Genomic DNA, 17536 nt, shown 5'->3' with positions numbered 1-17536 from the left:
CTCCCATACCTCCTCCTCCCATCCCTCCTCCTCCCATCCCTCCTCCTCCCATTCCACCCATCCCTCCTCCTCCCATCCCTCCTCCTCCCATTCCACCTATCCCTCCTCCCGTACTTCCCATTCCTCCACCTCCTATTCCTCCCATTCCTCCCATTCCTCTCATTCCTCCAATTTCCCCTCCATGGCCTCCATGTTGCATGCCAGGCTTGGGACTACCCATCGGACCCCTGAAAGAGAGAACATAACAAAGAAAAAATCTTTAATATTTGGATGATATTCTTACAATCACAGATAATTTCTCTGAAATAACATTAACATATTTTCTATCTTGTAATGAATTGACAGAAACACTAACATGTGAAAGTTGGTTGTCTTACCCTCACCACAACGAATGAAGACACAATGAATACTAGAGCTTTGGTGTAAAAAAAAAAAGATAATGTGAGCTGGAAATACAAAAATATGCTAATAACTAGCTTAGTATGTTAAACTACAGCTGATAATACAATGCTGACACTGTTGGCATTTAGAATACAGGTGTTATCTGAAACATTGTTCCCTAGAGAACATTCACTTTATCAGCTCATCCTCACCATGAAAAGTGTGTATATTTCTCCAGTCGCATATCTGTGTGATGTATCCAAAAAACGGCCACCACAGGAATGGTTTTCACATAAACACTTAGCGTATTTTTAATGTTTAACCCTGGCCTAACTCTAAGCATGAGTTTGGCCTCCTGCTAAATCCACCACTGATATTATTGCAAACCTTCAAAAAGCTAACAGACAAACCGCTGATAGTGAAGTGATAGAAAGAGATGTATAGAAGAGGCAAAAACATAAACAGCATAATTACAATTAAAAACGAGATCATGTTCACATTCTGCTACTTTTACCTGAAACACACTATTCTTCCTGACATCTATTATTTATTCTTTGACATAAACAGGCAACCTTTGCATGCTAGCAGTTAAATAATTAAAAATCTTTCTTTAAAGAACACTTACACTCTCAAAATGACACTACAAAAGGTACACTTCTAAATACTCTGTTTATATCTATCTATATGTTTGATTCCAGGACAGTAATCATTTCTCATCATTTACGTCTAGCATGTCTGATCTAAATGCTAGAATAATAATATACCCTTGGTGCATTGCTTTGGAGATAAAGCCTGTCATATCCAATCATAGGTGTTCATCAGTACATGACAATCACAACTGCACAAGTGGGACTGAGTTTTAATTTAGTTTTGATTATACAGCCAAAGAGTAAACCAGGGGGACAACAAAAGTGATACTTTTTCATTTTCGAATGATACCATCGCTAACTGTTGGGACTAAGGCTGACCCAGGTAATAGGAAACATCTTTGTGTGCACATTCACCTCTGTGTTGCACTGGAGATATTTATCACTGTGCACCCAGCTGTAAAAGATCTAATACACACGTCTGCACACTGTCTTCACCCGCTCCTAATATCTCTCACTGTAAACCTCCATTTGCTATCTAATACAGTTTGTCTGCCAATCATATGTAAGTGACTCTACAGGATAGATGAAAAATGAGGGGATGGAAAAGAGAAATGAGGGGAATATGTCCAGGTTTGGTTAAAAATAATTTTGAACATAGCTGATCTAGACAGCTTTTTTAAAATAAAAAACAGAATTCAAAAATAGACTGAAAACAAAACAACTGTTTAAAAAGATGCTAACTGAGTCATGGATTCTGAGAAAAAGATGCAGTGAGGGTGGGGTTAGAATGAAGAGGAACAGTGGAAAGGACAAAAACCAAAGGTGAAGAGGAAGGATGGAAACCAAAGACAGATGGAAACAAATATGCTATAAAAAGCAATCCTGTCAACAGACATTAACAAGATAAGGTATTAATTAGCAGGATGTTTTGGTTTTAGAATTGGTCTGTTAGTCTAAAAGTGCGAAAACGGTAACAGGAAGAGCATCTGCCCTTTTACCTCTTGATGCCCAAAGTGCAAAGGCAAATTTTATTTTATTGTATATCATTATTGTGTGTGACAGTCAGTCTGTGTGGTCCAAAATAATAGTAAATGGAATGATATAATAATAACTTCTACATTGGTCGGTCACATGATCCACGTCATGCCCTGTCTGCCCTGACGTGCCCTGTAGCTAGGCGCTGCTAAGCTGCTAGAGATGGTCGGCCACTGCTGGTGGCGACACCAAGGGAGTAAACTTCTGGTCCGGTGAGCAGGTTCTGCAGTGCCGGTATGTTTGTGCACGGTGTAGTTTTTCAGGATGACTGATGAAGTGAAGTGACCCATGAGCGTCCAGTGTGTCATCAGAAAACAGAAAATAGAACTTCTTGTTACCAGGTGAGGTCTGAGATTTAGCTGCAAGCACACGTTTCATGAACATGTAGAGGACGTTATGGCATATAGCTAAGGCAAGCCAGAAGTGAGAGACAGGGAGCGGGTTTCCTTCTATGATATTTGTTTTTCAGTCACTTTCTTTGAACTTCTTGTGATCAATACAATATAAATAAGGAATATTATTGAATCTCTTAGTAATAGTTGTTGAGTTAACCCTTTACTTCTGTAGGAAAAATAGGTGTTGAAATCTACCAGAATGCAGGAAATGGCTTCTACTTCATTTAAAATTTTCTGGGGGAGGACCTCCTGACCCCCCATAGGTGTCCCCCAATATATTTACAGCTTCTTATTTCAACTTAAAACATCCTCTTCATATGTCCTAAATGAATGTACACCTTGAATTATGGCTTTGTGGATATAGGCTGTACCTCCACCCCTCCATTATCCCCTCTATGAATTTGTATTGCTACGATTCAACCAGTTATATTGTAAGGTGTGTTTCTGTATGATGTGTTAAATTCATGCTTCATGTGCCCGTTTTTCACTTTGAGCACCTGCCCCCACATCCAGGTGCTGTGTATGGTCATGTTCACATACAGATATACTCATATACTCAATCAACCTTTATGCAACTACTTGCCCGCTGTGTGAATGCAACCATTGTTTTTTTGTTCTTATGCATTTACGTACATAGGAATTGTGTTTACTTCATGTTTGTGTGTGTGTATATGTCATGTGACTTTTCACAAATGCTCGCAGTTCTTCTGTGTGTGAAATCTGCTTCGAGCAGACACATTTTTCCACATGAACGGTATGATCAAATGAAACTAATTATATGCAAACACACACACATATAAGCACACACACACCTGTCTACTGTAAGAAAAGTGCCTTCAGGGTGTAGAAATGCCATCAGCATCAGTGCACAATGGCCTGTTCGTTATTAACCATAGAAACGGACACGGCTGCAATATATGCATTGTGGATGTAATCACATAGACTAGGCCTAATTATATACCTTTGGGACACTCTCTCTCTCTCTCTGTTTCTCTCGCTCTACACACACACGTACACACACACACAGGAGCATGCTGGTGGAACAGAAGGCATCATACTGAGTAATTCATTGGGCAGAATGAGTGACCAGGATTAGATGGATTACTATTGTTGCTAAATGGATACAATGATAAGTTTTTTGGCATTTCGCCTCTGTACACCAAAACCCATGATCTTTCTGCTGTAAATAATTGTAAGGTAGCATTGAGCTACTTCACATGCACACATTTCAAGTGGTTCATATATAATTGCACAAATGTCTGAAATGCAGCTACATGTTGTGTGTCCTGTTCCCTCATTACTACTTGTATTTAGTGTCCACTGGAGGAAGGTGCAGACAAAGGCATTAATCAGACAGGTTAAGACCATGATACAACAAAATCCTTCAATCAACAATACACGTATCATCAGAGAAATGGCGACAGAGGATCAAAAAAGGTGTTCGAGATGTTTCAGGGATTTACTGAAATCTGCTTTCAGTCTTCCATCAAAATTCAGTCAGCCCATCCTCGCCAGGGAAACGTGACATGAGGATGATACTTTAGCCCTTAAGAAATGAACGTGTGTATTTTTCTTTCCACAATGTATTTTTAGGGGTGGTGACGGTGCATGGTAAATGTAAAGCACAGAAAAGACGGGTTGTCCCTGTACAATGTGTTTAGTGTTATGAATTCATGTACTTTTAAAACAAATCATGATCTTTACCCAAAGTCTTACCCATGGTTTTATTTGCCTAACCTAAACCATGAGAAAACAAAGCTGTAGGCAATACAAGCATATGTTCTCGTAGCATAAACATAAGTATGTGTCATGCCTGGGGGATGTATTATAGACCAAGGATGGCATTTTTTCATGACAACATTTTATATTGAGTATATATATTTAACACTATTAGTATATATTATATTCAATACTATTAGCCTGGACAAACACATAGAATAACAAAACACAAATACAATCTTTTTTGGTCCATCAAGCTTCTACTTACGGTGCCTTTCCTGTTTAAAGGATCATTTCAACACTTAATGATTATATTTTTTGGAGAGACATACTGTATATGATTATTCCTTGAACAATTGCTAAATCATCAGTGTCATTGATATAAGAATGGCTGCATGACTGCTCTCCTTTCATCTCAGGCCAAAAACTAATTAACTTTTTTTGATTTTGTGACGCACTTTTAGTTTATTTAAACACAGCTTCTCACAGGAGCAGCAGTGTCAGGCTGTTTCACACTGCGGGTGTAATAAAAGGTTTCATTTGTGCTGCTCAGTCTCAATAAAGGGGAAGATATAAATAGAGAGCACTTTAGTCATTTCTACTTCCTGGTACAGATTTCTGCAAATAAAAACAAACGTCACATTCAATCTACTATTACCACTGTGACATGTACAGTTATCCAGCCTTAAGTATGTTTTGTTTTTATTGCCTCTACTTGTTTTTTCTTGCTTGTTGTCATACAGTCCACCACATTCATAACTGTGCTAAAATCTGATATAGCAACATGAGTAACAGCTGACTCCGCATGATACAAGGACAACAGTCAAAGAGGAGAGCACAAGATCCACTGTATTAAACACTTAATGACCAACATCTCAGTGCTGCACAGGCTGACTCCGCAAGTCTTATTTTAGTGTTTATTTTAGATTCTTATTAACCTGCTTTTCCTCCTGTACTATATGATCATAGTGTCAATGGGTAAGAGGTGGGGTACTTGACAGGTTACAAGTCTATTGCAGGGCTGGCACACAGAGAGACAAACAACCAGTTACACTCACACCTACAGCCAATGTGGAGTTCCCATAAAAACCCTAATGTGGAAGTCTTTTGTATAAGGAAGCTGGGGTACCCAGAAAAAACCCAAGCAGAAAAGCTCCAGGAACAAGTGATCACACTAATGGCGAGTGCCACTGTTCAAAATGTATCCTTACTCTGCATTTGGTTTTGTCTTTGTGAAGATGTGAGCTGAATGTAAACCATTTTATGAAAACTATGTGTCTATATTACTCTCATCACTCTCAAGGTGATATTTAATGTGCTCTATCCTGATTGTTCTGCTGTGGCCTTTGCTTCTGGACTCATAATACATGATTTGAAATATGCTTTTGAATTCTGTTCACCTCCTTTTTCACCATTGGACATCAGTCTCAAACAGGTTCCATAATTCCTGCCATATTATTATTTTGTACACTCAAAGTAATCTTCATACCATTCTGACCACATATTGAACAAATAATCAGTGTTGCATAGATGTTGGTAGTGGTTTATAAAAAGACTCTGGAGAGGTGTCATTTTCTCTCACTGTTTACTTTCGCTTTGTCCTGCTCTGTTAGATCGCTCTCATTCAGTGTGGGTCAGTCTCTAATAAGCACTCACATCGCTCAGTGAGGCGACCTTTTACTGCTTCTGTTAATTAAGTATGAAAGCTGCTACCACACGTTAACCACCACCAGATCAGCCAATGCAGGAGCAGACACACAGAATACAACAGCTAATTAAAGTAAAGTATTACTTTTAAATATTCAGTTACTTCAGGTGCAAATTAAAATTCCTTAAATTTCCCACATTTTAACTCAAACCTTTAGAGACCAGACTCAAACAACTCAGCACATCAGAAACTCTAAAAAAAAAACCATGTCGCTGTGTAAGACTAAGTGTAGAACAAAATCCGACAATTCATGTAACTCAATTTCACACAAGTTACATGAATTTAGAGATGAAAAAAGATGTCACACATACTTGTGTCTGTATATGCCTAAAAAGTGAAAATTGGTCTCAAGTGTGCAATGTGTAAATGAAATATTACAACAGCCACCACTGTTCACACTCTCTTTTTCTATCTCCCCCATACATACACATCAAATCAGACTCCCTCTCTCTCTATTGCTTACAGTCTGCAGAGATTCTTTGGAGTCTAGGTCACGGTATATATAGGTAACATTACTGTTTACACAACAGGTAAAAAGCAGCTTGTGGCACCTTGTTATTTTCCAACAGCATATTTAATACATTACTTCTTGTCTTGTCTTGTCATATCTAAATCCCGAAATTGAAACCTACATACCTACAAAACAAAAAAGCTAGTCTTTGGTTCCGGTTCCAGTGAGAGTTTGCCATATAAAACATGGGTTTGTCCAATACAAATGAACTTTTTGAGTAACTTATTGCTGCAACACATTCTCACAAAAAAGGCCTTATTTAGTGATAATACAATGCCCCAGATACAACACATGGTTACATTTATGCTAAATGAACCTCTGATTATATTATCTGATATTGCCCAAAGTCATCCAATCATATAACCAATGCAGCCACACAACTAGGAGGCAGGTTGGGGATGGGGAAGGGGTGTAGGCCTTTACTCAGGAGTCCACGGTTTGAGTCCCGCTGACATCATTTTGTTTGCACTTGCTGCAAGTTTTTTCATCCATGCTAAAGTTTCATTTTCACTCACAGTTAAGTAGGCATCAAACAGGTTACGGTTAGGGTAGGGGCTTAAGTAAAGAACACGGTTTGTCTTAAAACACAAAAATAATGGCATTTAAGACATTTTATAAGAAAATGCTAGAACGGTGAAGGTGAACCAGAACATTCACCTAAAAACATTTAGGTTACAAACATGATCTAATTTACAGTGAAAGTTACACAGTCTTTAGTGACATACCACAGCCTACTTAGTGTGTCCTCTAATACTACACAGGAAGTGATATCTAATAATAGTCCAGGCTTGAAAACAATTTCAAAGCCCTTGACCATGGTGCTCCACAAATTGCACCAAGGTGTGAGGGTCCAGTCCTCGCTACTTCGCAGCTTTAATCTGTTCATTCTGATGGTTGTTCCTGATCTCTGGCTGGAGAAAACTATTTATCTTCCTTTTATCAGACCCATCACACCAACCTCCTCCTTGGTTCCCTTTGGGTTTCACAGCTAGCTTCACTTGATCTATTTCCACCAGCTGCTTTCCCTTATTTTCTCTTTCCTCCCTTCCATTAGGGAATATGTACAGTAATGCTACAATCCTGTTTTTCCAGGGTTTTTTTAAGGCAGGTTTTTTTAAACAGCAGGAGAAAGCAAAAAGTGAAGGAAATGAGAGAAGCAAAGCAAGTGTGCAGAGTGGACAAGGAGCAAGAGAGAGAGTGATAGAAAGCAGTGAGGCAGAGTAATGCAGAGGAGGGGAGTGTGAGAGAGTGAGATGGGGGGGGGGGCAAACACTGCACGTGATTCAGTCTGTTCACATGGCCTTGTATTACACCACTATAAATACTTGATATGAGGTGCAGCATGCTACAAACCCCCTCACCTTTGATTCCAAATAAATGTGGGCAGAAGGTTTGAAAGCGGGAGTGCAGAAATCAGCAGAAGCACACAACAAACAACAAAGAAGACTACATTATAGTAAATCCTCTAAAGCAGAATAATATACTAATAATGCATCAAAGTGTGTTTAGCTCTGTTGTCTGTGCTGTGCTTCAGTGTGCTGGAAGCACACTGAAGCTGTCATCTGCCTGCTGAATTGCTGTGTTATATAATAACCAATAGGCCTGCGCTTCTCTGCTCCATAGAAGCATGAATCAAACCCAAGATTTGTCCTACATAGAACCTGCACTCCCACTCTAGTGTGTACATGCCAGCTGTAGCCCTACTTCTGCGTTATTTTCAGATAATGTAAATGTGAAGCGCTTTTTGTCTAATAAGTCTGCTGAAGAGGTTATGGATGAAATTAGATTCTAGGCAAAAAATAATATCAGCATTTTATATTGATGAAGATTCTCAGTCATTCAGGTCATTTTCATTCAGAAGGCTGTATTAAGGCAACTGGACTTTTTCTTGAAAACGTTTCATTGCTCCTACAAGATGTTTCATCGGTCCTTTAGCATTTGATAATACAGCATGGCATGTTATAAGTTGGTGTTGTGTTGTGTTGAGTTGTGCTATGTTGTAATATGCTTTGTTGTGTGATGTCTGTGCTAGGTTATGTTATAGACATTGACAGTAAAAAATTTGGTTTGAGTGATGACACCTTTAGGTTTCTGAAGCGCTCTTTTGGGTCCCTTTAGGAGGTTTCTGCAGCATCACAGTCTGCCTAAACTCCGATGTGGACAAAGATGTGGAGCAGTGGAGCTGAAGTGGGGGGCAGTCGTGGAACCTGGAAGCAACTGCCTGTCACTCAAAGCGGTCACGCTTATATTTATCTATGGTATTAAGTCCTAATATAAATAAAATTCGTAAGTTAAAAAAATCCCATAGGTTGATAATAAAATCAATAGAGATCAGAATTGATAAGAACCAGTATAATCTTGTGCTGTTTATCCTGTAATTTGTTGTGTTATGTTATTTAATGCTACCTTATCTTACTTTACAACATGGTGGTCTATAATTATTCTTACACTTTTGTGTTATTGCTGCTGATGTTACAGCATGGTATTGTATTATATGTATTTAATATTACTACATCCAGCAGTATCCAGTGAGAACAACATTGAACATTGAAATAAATATATATCATAAACATTGTCATTTTTTATTTTAAAGGGGCTATAGCCTATTACAGTTGTAAATGCAACTTTATAAATAAAGTCTTTTACATAATTCTAGTTATAATGCAGGGCATGTGAAAAAAAATCACACCCACATTTCGAATTACAGTATCAAGGCCTGTCTGACATGTCTGAAATGCTGATGATTGCATTTGATAGGTTCTGGTTTGACATGGCATGGCACGGCATAGATAAGCAACATCTGTCTGTCAGATGTTTTACGTCAGTAACGGGAAACCGTAGCGGTAGATGGCTACCAGGTTACACATTATGAAATGCACGCCTACATACAGACCAGCCCTCACATACGAATACACACACACACACACACGGTGCAAACACATGCATTCAGATCGCTCGCCCCTGCGGAAATAAGAGAATGAAGGCGCTCAAAGCATCCAGCTGCATCTCAAGATAAAACACGAAACGTGCCAATGCCACGTTTTATACGTGACGTGCTACAAACAATAATGTCTTCAATGAAAAGCAGGGAGGATCTGTGTATGTGTGTGCACGCGCGTGCGTACGTGTGTGTGTTTTTTCCGCAGCTTCCGAAGACATGTTCTATTCAACACACTACGGCAGAATACCCGACCGGAGGGAGGAGGAGGAGGAGGAGAGGGAAATACGGCACATGACACCACCAAATAAAACCATTTCAACCCGAGACTGAAGCGACAGTCTCAGCGGTGACAACCATAGCATAGCAAAAATGCCATATTGGTTGTAAGTCACCTTAAAATGCAAAGTCAAATCTAGTCTGAGAAAGCAAAGCATGTTAGAATGAGCCGATGCAGTTAGCGTTTCAGCACCGCGGACAGCTCCCCGCTTCCTCTGCTGGTAACGCACCATCTTTTGGTGAAATCTGAACTGAACAAGCTCCCAGAGCACATCTGTTCAGCTGCTTCCATCAAGCGTCCTGGTGTACTGTTACACATAACCCGCCCCATTCTACTGGAATCATCTCCACCACCGCTGCTCCTACCTCGTCATTCCCATCCCGGGGCCTCCGACTCCCATTCCTCCACCGGCAGCGGCTCCATTGATCGGTTTCATGTGCTGTCCTGTCCCTGGTCCGGATGCGGGACCACCGGGCATCCCCGTTCCCATCATCCCGGCGGCTCCCGGCTCCCCGCTCTCCATACTCGCTTCGTTCCCCATCTCGGCCTCGGCTCGGGAGACGGAACGGAGACGGAGGCAGGAACTGGGTCAAACCGGCGGTGTCGCTTTTTATGTTTCTATGTTATTTCTTTTATATGCAATCAAAAACAAAGAATTTAAAAAGGGAGGGGAGAGAACACTGAGAGAGCCAACTCAGTGATGCTCCTCCATCACCGCCATCATCATCCTCATCCTCGTCAGATTCAGCAGTATAGGCTGCCTCCTCCTGACGTTTCCGCGGGAGCGTGCGGCACGGCAGCGACGACGGCCAAGGGAAATAAAAAGCGCTAGAGGCGAGAGAATGGCAGATTAGATTAGATTACATCAAAGTTAAATGAGTCGCTTGGGGAAACGGAGTTTTCAGCACCACGAGTAGGATACAATGAGCAATACAGACATAAATTAGAAAAATTAGAAAAGCAGACCTGATACAAGGGAAACTCAGGGGGCTCCATTCAGAATCCTCTGGAGAATGTTATTAACTTTAATACAGTCACTGATTTCATTTTTTAACTGAACTTTGTATTTAATTTGAATTGTATTCAAATTATGTATGTAGCCTATGTTTAGCGTCAATGTGTAGTTGATTCAAATTTAGTCAAAAAGTAAATGTTTATAGGCAAAATATGGCGGAAGCATCCCAAAGGTCAGTTTGCATTTGACCAAAACATAGACTGCTCTATTTATTACTATTCATAAAACGAAGTGCGAAACACGGGCATGCGCTTTCTGCTAGCTGATGCTCAGAAGAGTAAAGGAAGAGAGGGAGGGACGGAGCTACAGTATGCGTGCGCGTTCACGTGACACATTTTCACTCCAAGAAGAGCATGAGGAGACACACGAACGCGCAGAGGCGTCAGAACTGCACTTGGGCATTACGTGTCCACTCATCACACGTCTGTTGTTACTCTGTGATGTTTTCTTACATCAGTGTTTCACAAACTTTCTGTTGGATCCACGTTTTTTACAAACCACTACTCAAAACAAGGCAGGATAAATTATGATGTCTGCATCATCAACAATACAGTTTTATTCATATTTTAAGGAGGTTTCACCCTGTAGCCTATGTTCTGGCCCTCTTGCTGCACTCTCTGCTGACGGTCCTCCCCACACTGCAAACTAGAAACTACAAACTAGAAAAATTTAGCAATTGTATTTGTAAAAAGGGCTTAAGAGGTGTCATTACAAATTCATGGATAAAATAAGACAAGATAATATAAGATAATAAATGGGGAAAGTCTTAAGAAGGGTCCATTGAGGTAAAAAATACAATTTTTACTTTAAATCATGCCATATTTTAATTTAATTTTAAATGCAACAAAACATAAAGGTCTATCTTTACTGAACTCACTAAATAATTTCAAACTCAGCATTATGTTAGAATTAAAGGCTATTTAGATACCATATCTAAAATATGGTATCATTTTTTGGCATTGCTTCCTTCTTGATTTCTGCATCATTTTGAAGATAAAGTCATGCAGTCTGTTTGTTCTGACCCTACTGAAGAAGAAGAAGAGTACATTTTTTTATTTAAAATGAATACTAGAGGCTACCCTCGTTTTCATAGGTGTTCATAATCCGCCATGTAATTGTAGATCATAAATATGGTGTGGTTGATACAGTGGCTTCAAAGTGGTTATGGAATATATACAGTCATTGGTTATAAATGTTTAGATAATATGACAGTGGTTGAAAACATCAACAGACGTTTTAATCAGAAATGTCTTTAATGTAGGACAATGTTTTTTGTTTACAGCGAAATCAATTTATAGTAATAACAGTAATATGTATTATTATTTTATTGTTGTCACTATCATATTTCACATTTTATGGCCTAATTTAGTGGAAGTCAACTATCATTTGTTGAAGACAAAACCAGATAGTTATTTTAGAGAGGGTTAGGAATGCTGGTTAAACTATGATGGGTGTGAGCCCCCTCTGCACAGCCTATAGGTACAGCCCCACTCATTTAACCTCAACCACAAGCAGGCACAGTGTGTCCCAACACTGTGTGCATGTACTGTTTTTGTACAATGCACAGCTATTCCACTTGGAAGATGCAAGAAAAGATGCAAGGCATCTTCCAAGTGGAATACAACCTTTACTAATAGACCTTATAAGACTATGAAAAAGTTGGGTCATCTATCAAGAAATATATTATTTATAAGACATTTTTAAAGGTATCTTTTTTTCTTGCTATAAGAAAGCGTTGAATTAATGAAATGTTTGTCAATACAGAACCCTCCTTGATGTGAGACCATGCATCCAAACCTACTGACATTCAGGCTTAGAAGCTATTGTCTGCTGAGGTAGAAGGCAATTTAGAAACTGGCTTTGGTAGAAGATTTGTCATTTCCACAGTATCAAACTCTAATGGCAGGAGTCCAGCAGTCTATTTTTTAATCTGCTATCAGGGAGCCGCTGATGAATTGTTAAACCAAACATCCAGTTTAACAGCCAGTGTACAGTCATGGCTGCTCAGGAAATCTACAACACTGCAATCGATCACTTTGACAGTCTGACTCATTGACGCTACTGGGAGCAGATACTTAAGGAGATTAAAGTGAGCAACATGCCAGTGCTCCACTTCAATCTGAGTATCAGGCCAAGGCGGGGAAACCATATCAGTCAGCTGCAAATGATGATGTGCGGAGTAAACCTTAGAGCAGCTCCTTCAGCTCCTGCTTCAGAGGTATCAACAGAGAGGAATGCATTTAACCCCTTCCTAGGTGTCTCAGAACCATTCCCCCACACACATGTGACATTAAAGACACCAATGCTTTGTGTGAATTTGCAACCCTGCTTGTAAAAGTGTGTAAAAAGATTGATGTATTTGAATTCAATTTTATTGTATAGCTTCTAAATATTGTCTCTAGGCAACCAGAGCCTCACCCTGTACTGTTGTACTTTCAACAAAGAAACCTTGAGCAGGAACATCTCCATATAAGAGGATTCTTCTGCTGACGGCTGGCCAGGTAAAGGACAACTTTATCATGTGAGTTAAAGAACATATCCTGAGCAAAAAGGACCCACTGTTGTTGCAGAGGACAGAATAATGCAAGAGTAACAATATTGTCAGCTAGTCTGTTCCTCAGTGTTGTTTCTGGATGGATGGATGGATGGATGGGACTTAATTACCAAAACTAGCAAATTGGACTTCACATTTGACCAGAATGGATGACATCAAAATATCTTTGTTAACACTGTAGCTATGCAATGTTTTAGAAGTCTACAAATCACCTCCAAGGGGTGAGAAAGAAAATTACTCCTTTAGCCACAATCTAGAAGCAGGTTTAGGTGAGGTCTCAGGACTGGTGCGAACAAATTGTGGCAGGCTTTGACCAAGTTCAGTGGGTCAGTGATGTCAATAGAAAAGTACATTTTAACTTAAATACATAATGCGAACAAGATAGGTGAATTCAATTGCTGTTACCTTTTACACAAGCACGCATGCTGGGAAATTAGTTTTCTCTTTCATCTTTCTATCTTTAAACAATTAAAATGTTAATTTATGATGACAAAGACATAAGTACTATTTTTTCCAAAGTCAGATGTGATTTATCATTTATTTAGCACAGAGCTTCCCCTTATATACAAAAACCTGAGTGTAACAGAGAGACCAGTCATCAAATCTGGCTTTCATGTTTTTCAAACTATTTATACTTTACAAAAGAGTGTATCGCCCTTTTCATCTTCTAAATGCAGAGCTAATTACTGTAATGTGTGTGATGGGAAAGATTTGGTCCTTGTCAGCATTCTGTTTGGACAGCATCCCAGTGTTCAGCAGAGCCGACAGAAAAGAGTTTGTGACAGTTGAAGGAGAAGTTGTAATTGAGGTATTGCGTTATAACGCTACAGTCAGATTCAAGAGTTAGTATCCTCTCTTTTAAGTCTTAGGTGTGTGTGCGTGTGTGTAGTGGGTCTTTAAGCATCTATACCTTGAAGTCATGGTTTCCAGCATGACCTCATCAGTCTGTCACATCATTGTGAAGGAATTTTGGTCCAACATTGTTCATTGAGGTTTTTGGACATTCACTTATGTACAGACCTGTTAAGGTCCCAGCAGAGTATTTCAACTGGTTGAGGTCTGGACTTTGACTAGACCATTCCAAACCTTGATTTTTTTATTTTTCAGTCATTCTGATGTCGATATGCTGCTGTAAGTCATTGTATTGTATCGTATGACCCAATTTCTACCTAGCTTTAAGCCAAAACATCTGTTTTATAGAGGTCTGCACACCTGCTGATCATCAATTCATCGAGGACTGATGATCAGCAGCACTTAATTAAATCCAATGGAAGCAGGAAGAGGGAACACCGGATTAAACATGTTTTTTTTCGCCTCATTTTTGAAAGAGCATATATGTTGTTAATCTGTCGTGTCATTTAATTTTCTCTTAAAGCTGTACATTAGGGTACAAAGGGCTCTGACTATTACTCCCATATTGCCCACATAGCACAAATAGCCCCTCTGTTTTTTATCAATAGAAATTGTGGGACATTAGTATCAGAGAGCACAACACTGAACAATATGTGTATGAGTATACTTACCACTTTCCCTTTGTGAAGTGACTACATAAGATGCTTTAGAACTGAATATGGCTAGGGTAGGTGTGTGGCTCCATCTAGTGTAACCACCACAAGAGACCCCACGATGGACACAACAGGACAGCACATTTGTGTTGGAAATTGACTAATATCAGGGACATTTTCCAATTTGGAATTAATAAAGTATCTCATAGCTCACTGTAGTTTTTTATGTTTAATAATGTTTTTGTGTGTCAGTTTACTTGTGCTCTTACTTGAGGACTTCCTGTTTTGTGTTTGTATTTTAATGAATGGATGAGGATAGAATTTTGGTTTGAATAATTTATTATTCATACTTTTTTATGTATTAATCCTGAGGGAAGTTTTTGGGATGTTTGTACTTTGCCCTATTCCGAATGTCTAGTGAAAATCATTAAACCCATTATTGGGGTTCCCATAATGCATCACAAAAACTAGTGTACTCTAGTGACATTGACCTTGTTTTTGTAGAATTAGCTGCAACAACTGACCCAGATTCCCCACAGTCATTCATAGGAAGATTGGAATACCACTGTTAGTGCTATATATCAGTTTAATCATTGTTAGTAACGAGGTGATGTCTACTAACCAAGTAGCTGTTACAACAGGCCTAGGGGAAACCTAGCCATAACATAAAGTGGCTCTCCCCTCCTGTTCCGACTCCCGAGGTAAATATGAAAAATACCAACGACGAATGAAATATTTACAAATTTATTCACAACCGAACCGACCAACAGAAAACTTCAGGGTGAGCATTGCCAAAATAACAAACAAAACAACTAGGGTTCTCAGCTCCTGTCTTTTCTGAACAAAATAAAATATATTCAAACAAAAATACCGGCGACTTCCCTGACTTCACCAAACAAAAACAGGAGAAAATGAATAAATATATATATATATTATTATTAGTATTATTATTATATATTTTGCTTGGGTTTTCCTCTTGTCTTCTCTTTAACATGTCTAGCATGAGAAAGAGTAGCATTTAACGTGGGTGCCCTGGTCAAGATGTTTTTTTTATTTGGCTTCTCACTAAAAACTGGAACCAATATTGGCAGATGCTAGTAATGACAGATGTGGGAATGTTCACCTTTCACTCTTTTCTCTCACACTCCAAAACAGGATAAGATATAATAAGAGATAATATGCACAGCTAACATGGAAAAGATTTCAAATAACATGAATAATACCTTTGCAACGTATGTGGATTGACACATTAAGAGTCTCTCTCAGATAGTTGTACACCTTTAGACCATGTAGGTGTAGAGTGATGGCGAACTGTCTTTGGTCTTTCGTGTACTCATGGCTCTGTTTAGTTTAATGAGTTTCTTCAGCCTGAGATCCTCCAGAAGACCACTCACAGTGTTCTTTGCCCTCCTCTCTCTGTCCTTCGCATTCCTCTTCTCCCTTTCCAGACTCTCCACCCTAGCCAAGGCTTCCCTGAGTCTGGCCCTCAAATCATCATTGGATGAAGGCAGAGCATAGGAGTGGTCCTAGTACAAACAAGGATGTAAAAATATTATACATCGTTACATTAATAACTGTATGTGTTAAAAGAATATGATTTAGGGGCCCCTCTTCCTTTTAAAAATATCAGTACCACTAACAGAAACAGATTTGGTGGAATCTGGGAGAGGGGGCCAAGTTTAATTTGTCAAGCTTTAATTACTGCCAACAATAAATAATAATAACTATTCTGATAGTTTTTATTTGTGAACAAATGGAGTTCAAAGACAATGACTAAAATTATAGCATCAGATTGTAGCTATGGTAACACAACAAACCTCTGATCACACCAAACTATAAATATTATTCTTTGCACTTTTAAAAAAGTAAGCTTCTTTAACTCCTACACTCACAGTTTAAATCAAATTTAATGTAACATCTCTTTACACAAAATCTAACTTAATAGTCTCTCATTCTCAATAAACAATTTCTAAAACCTCTGTTCTATGGTATCTATCTATCTATCTATCTATCTATCTATCTATCTATCTATCTATCTATCTATCTATCTATGTGAGTCTGTACCAGTGTGAGTGGAGGTGTTGTAAGGAGGTGGGGGTGATCAGAGGTTTGAATATACCCAGGCCAGGCTCATAATGGCCACAGCTGTTTAAGACAGCTATCACTTATTACTCACAACTTTAGGCACAGACACAGGCTCAGCTTCTTGGACAAGCTGGGAGCGGTCCGGTGACAGGGTCTCCTGTGCCTTCTTGGAGGTCTGTGTTGTCCTGGTAGACACAGGCTAAAGCCAAGGATATAAAATAGAAATTAAAATCATTCCTTCTCATTCAAAAGGAAAAACACTTTTTCAGTATGGTGTGGCACTGGACGTTAGCGTCCTAACAGCATAGTTAACACCTACCTTGAGATGAGCTGGGAAATTGAAGACTGAAGGAACAGTTCCAGTTCTGAGCCTGACTGTCTGCCCTGTCCTGTCAAAATCTTCTGGTCTGAAATGCTCACTGCAGAGCATGGAGGACGAGCCAGCAGAAAACCCTTCCCTTCTGACAGCTGCTTCCCATCGCTTTCTCAGATTTCTATCTTTTGGAAACCTACATAGTATGACAAAGGTTTATCACAACAATCAGAGTTTTTACTTCGGTCCAATTTAGTGTGAAAGATTTAACAGAATTAACGGTGTTGGCCGCAAATTACTTTATAGTAGAAAATACAATCATTAATACATTTCCATTCTTACCTGTGAAAGGTTATGCCAATGGATCTTGTTTGTGATATAAAACGGTAAGTACAGTTCCACGCAGAACATGAGTGAGGCATCGCTCCTCACTTCACTTCTTGCCACATGCAAGATGGCGGCGGCAGTGTCGCGAGATTCACCGCTCTTTGGTTACGCCTTCCTGCA

At 39.2% G+C, this 17536-nt stretch overlaps 2 protein-coding genes across 2 annotated transcripts in view; both read right to left on the bottom strand.

Moving 5' to 3' along the window:
- Positions 1–145, bottom strand: part of bsna (bassoon presynaptic cytomatrix protein a) — a 53107-nt gene extending 52962 nt beyond the window's left edge. The window contains exon 1 of the mRNA XM_028410190.1: positions 115–145. Coding sequence (XP_028265991.1) covers positions 115–145 — 31 coding nt within the window. The remainder of the gene's footprint in view (positions 1–114) is intronic.
- A 15214-nt stretch (positions 146–15359) lies between these two features.
- On the bottom strand, positions 15360–17512 carry LOC114438757 (THAP domain-containing protein 2-like). Its single transcript, XM_028410289.1, has 4 exons — positions 17372–17512; positions 17036–17225; positions 16808–16915; positions 15360–16157 (listed from the first exon to the last, which is right to left on the bottom strand). The coding sequence occupies exons 1-4, from the start codon at positions 17449–17451 to the stop codon at positions 15912–15914; spliced, it is 624 nt and encodes a 207-aa protein (XP_028266090.1). The 5' UTR covers positions 17452–17512; the 3' UTR covers positions 15360–15911.
- Between the last annotated feature and the right edge of the window lie 24 nt (positions 17513–17536).

Source organism: Parambassis ranga, chromosome 7 (assembly GCF_900634625.1).
Source record: "Parambassis ranga chromosome 7, fParRan2.1, whole genome shotgun sequence".
In the NCBI taxonomy this organism is placed as follows: Eukaryota; Metazoa; Chordata; class Actinopteri; family Ambassidae; genus Parambassis; species Parambassis ranga.
This window is presented reverse-complemented; position numbering and strand designations above follow the sequence as displayed.

Bases quoted from the DNA above. Each gene is read 5' to 3' on its own strand.
- LOC114438757 (XM_028410289.1), bottom strand. From the start codon at position 17,451: ATGCCTCACTCATGTTCTGCGTGGAACTGTACTTACCGTTTTATATCA. The intron at 17,226-17,371 runs GTAAGAATGGAA...CATACTATGTAG, and splicing joins ATTGGCATAACCTTTCACAG to GTTTCCAAAAGATAGAAATC. The intron at 16,916-17,035 runs GTAGGTGTTAAC...CCTTGGCTTTAG, and splicing joins ATTTCCCAGCTCATCTCAAG to CCTGTGTCTACCAGGACAAC.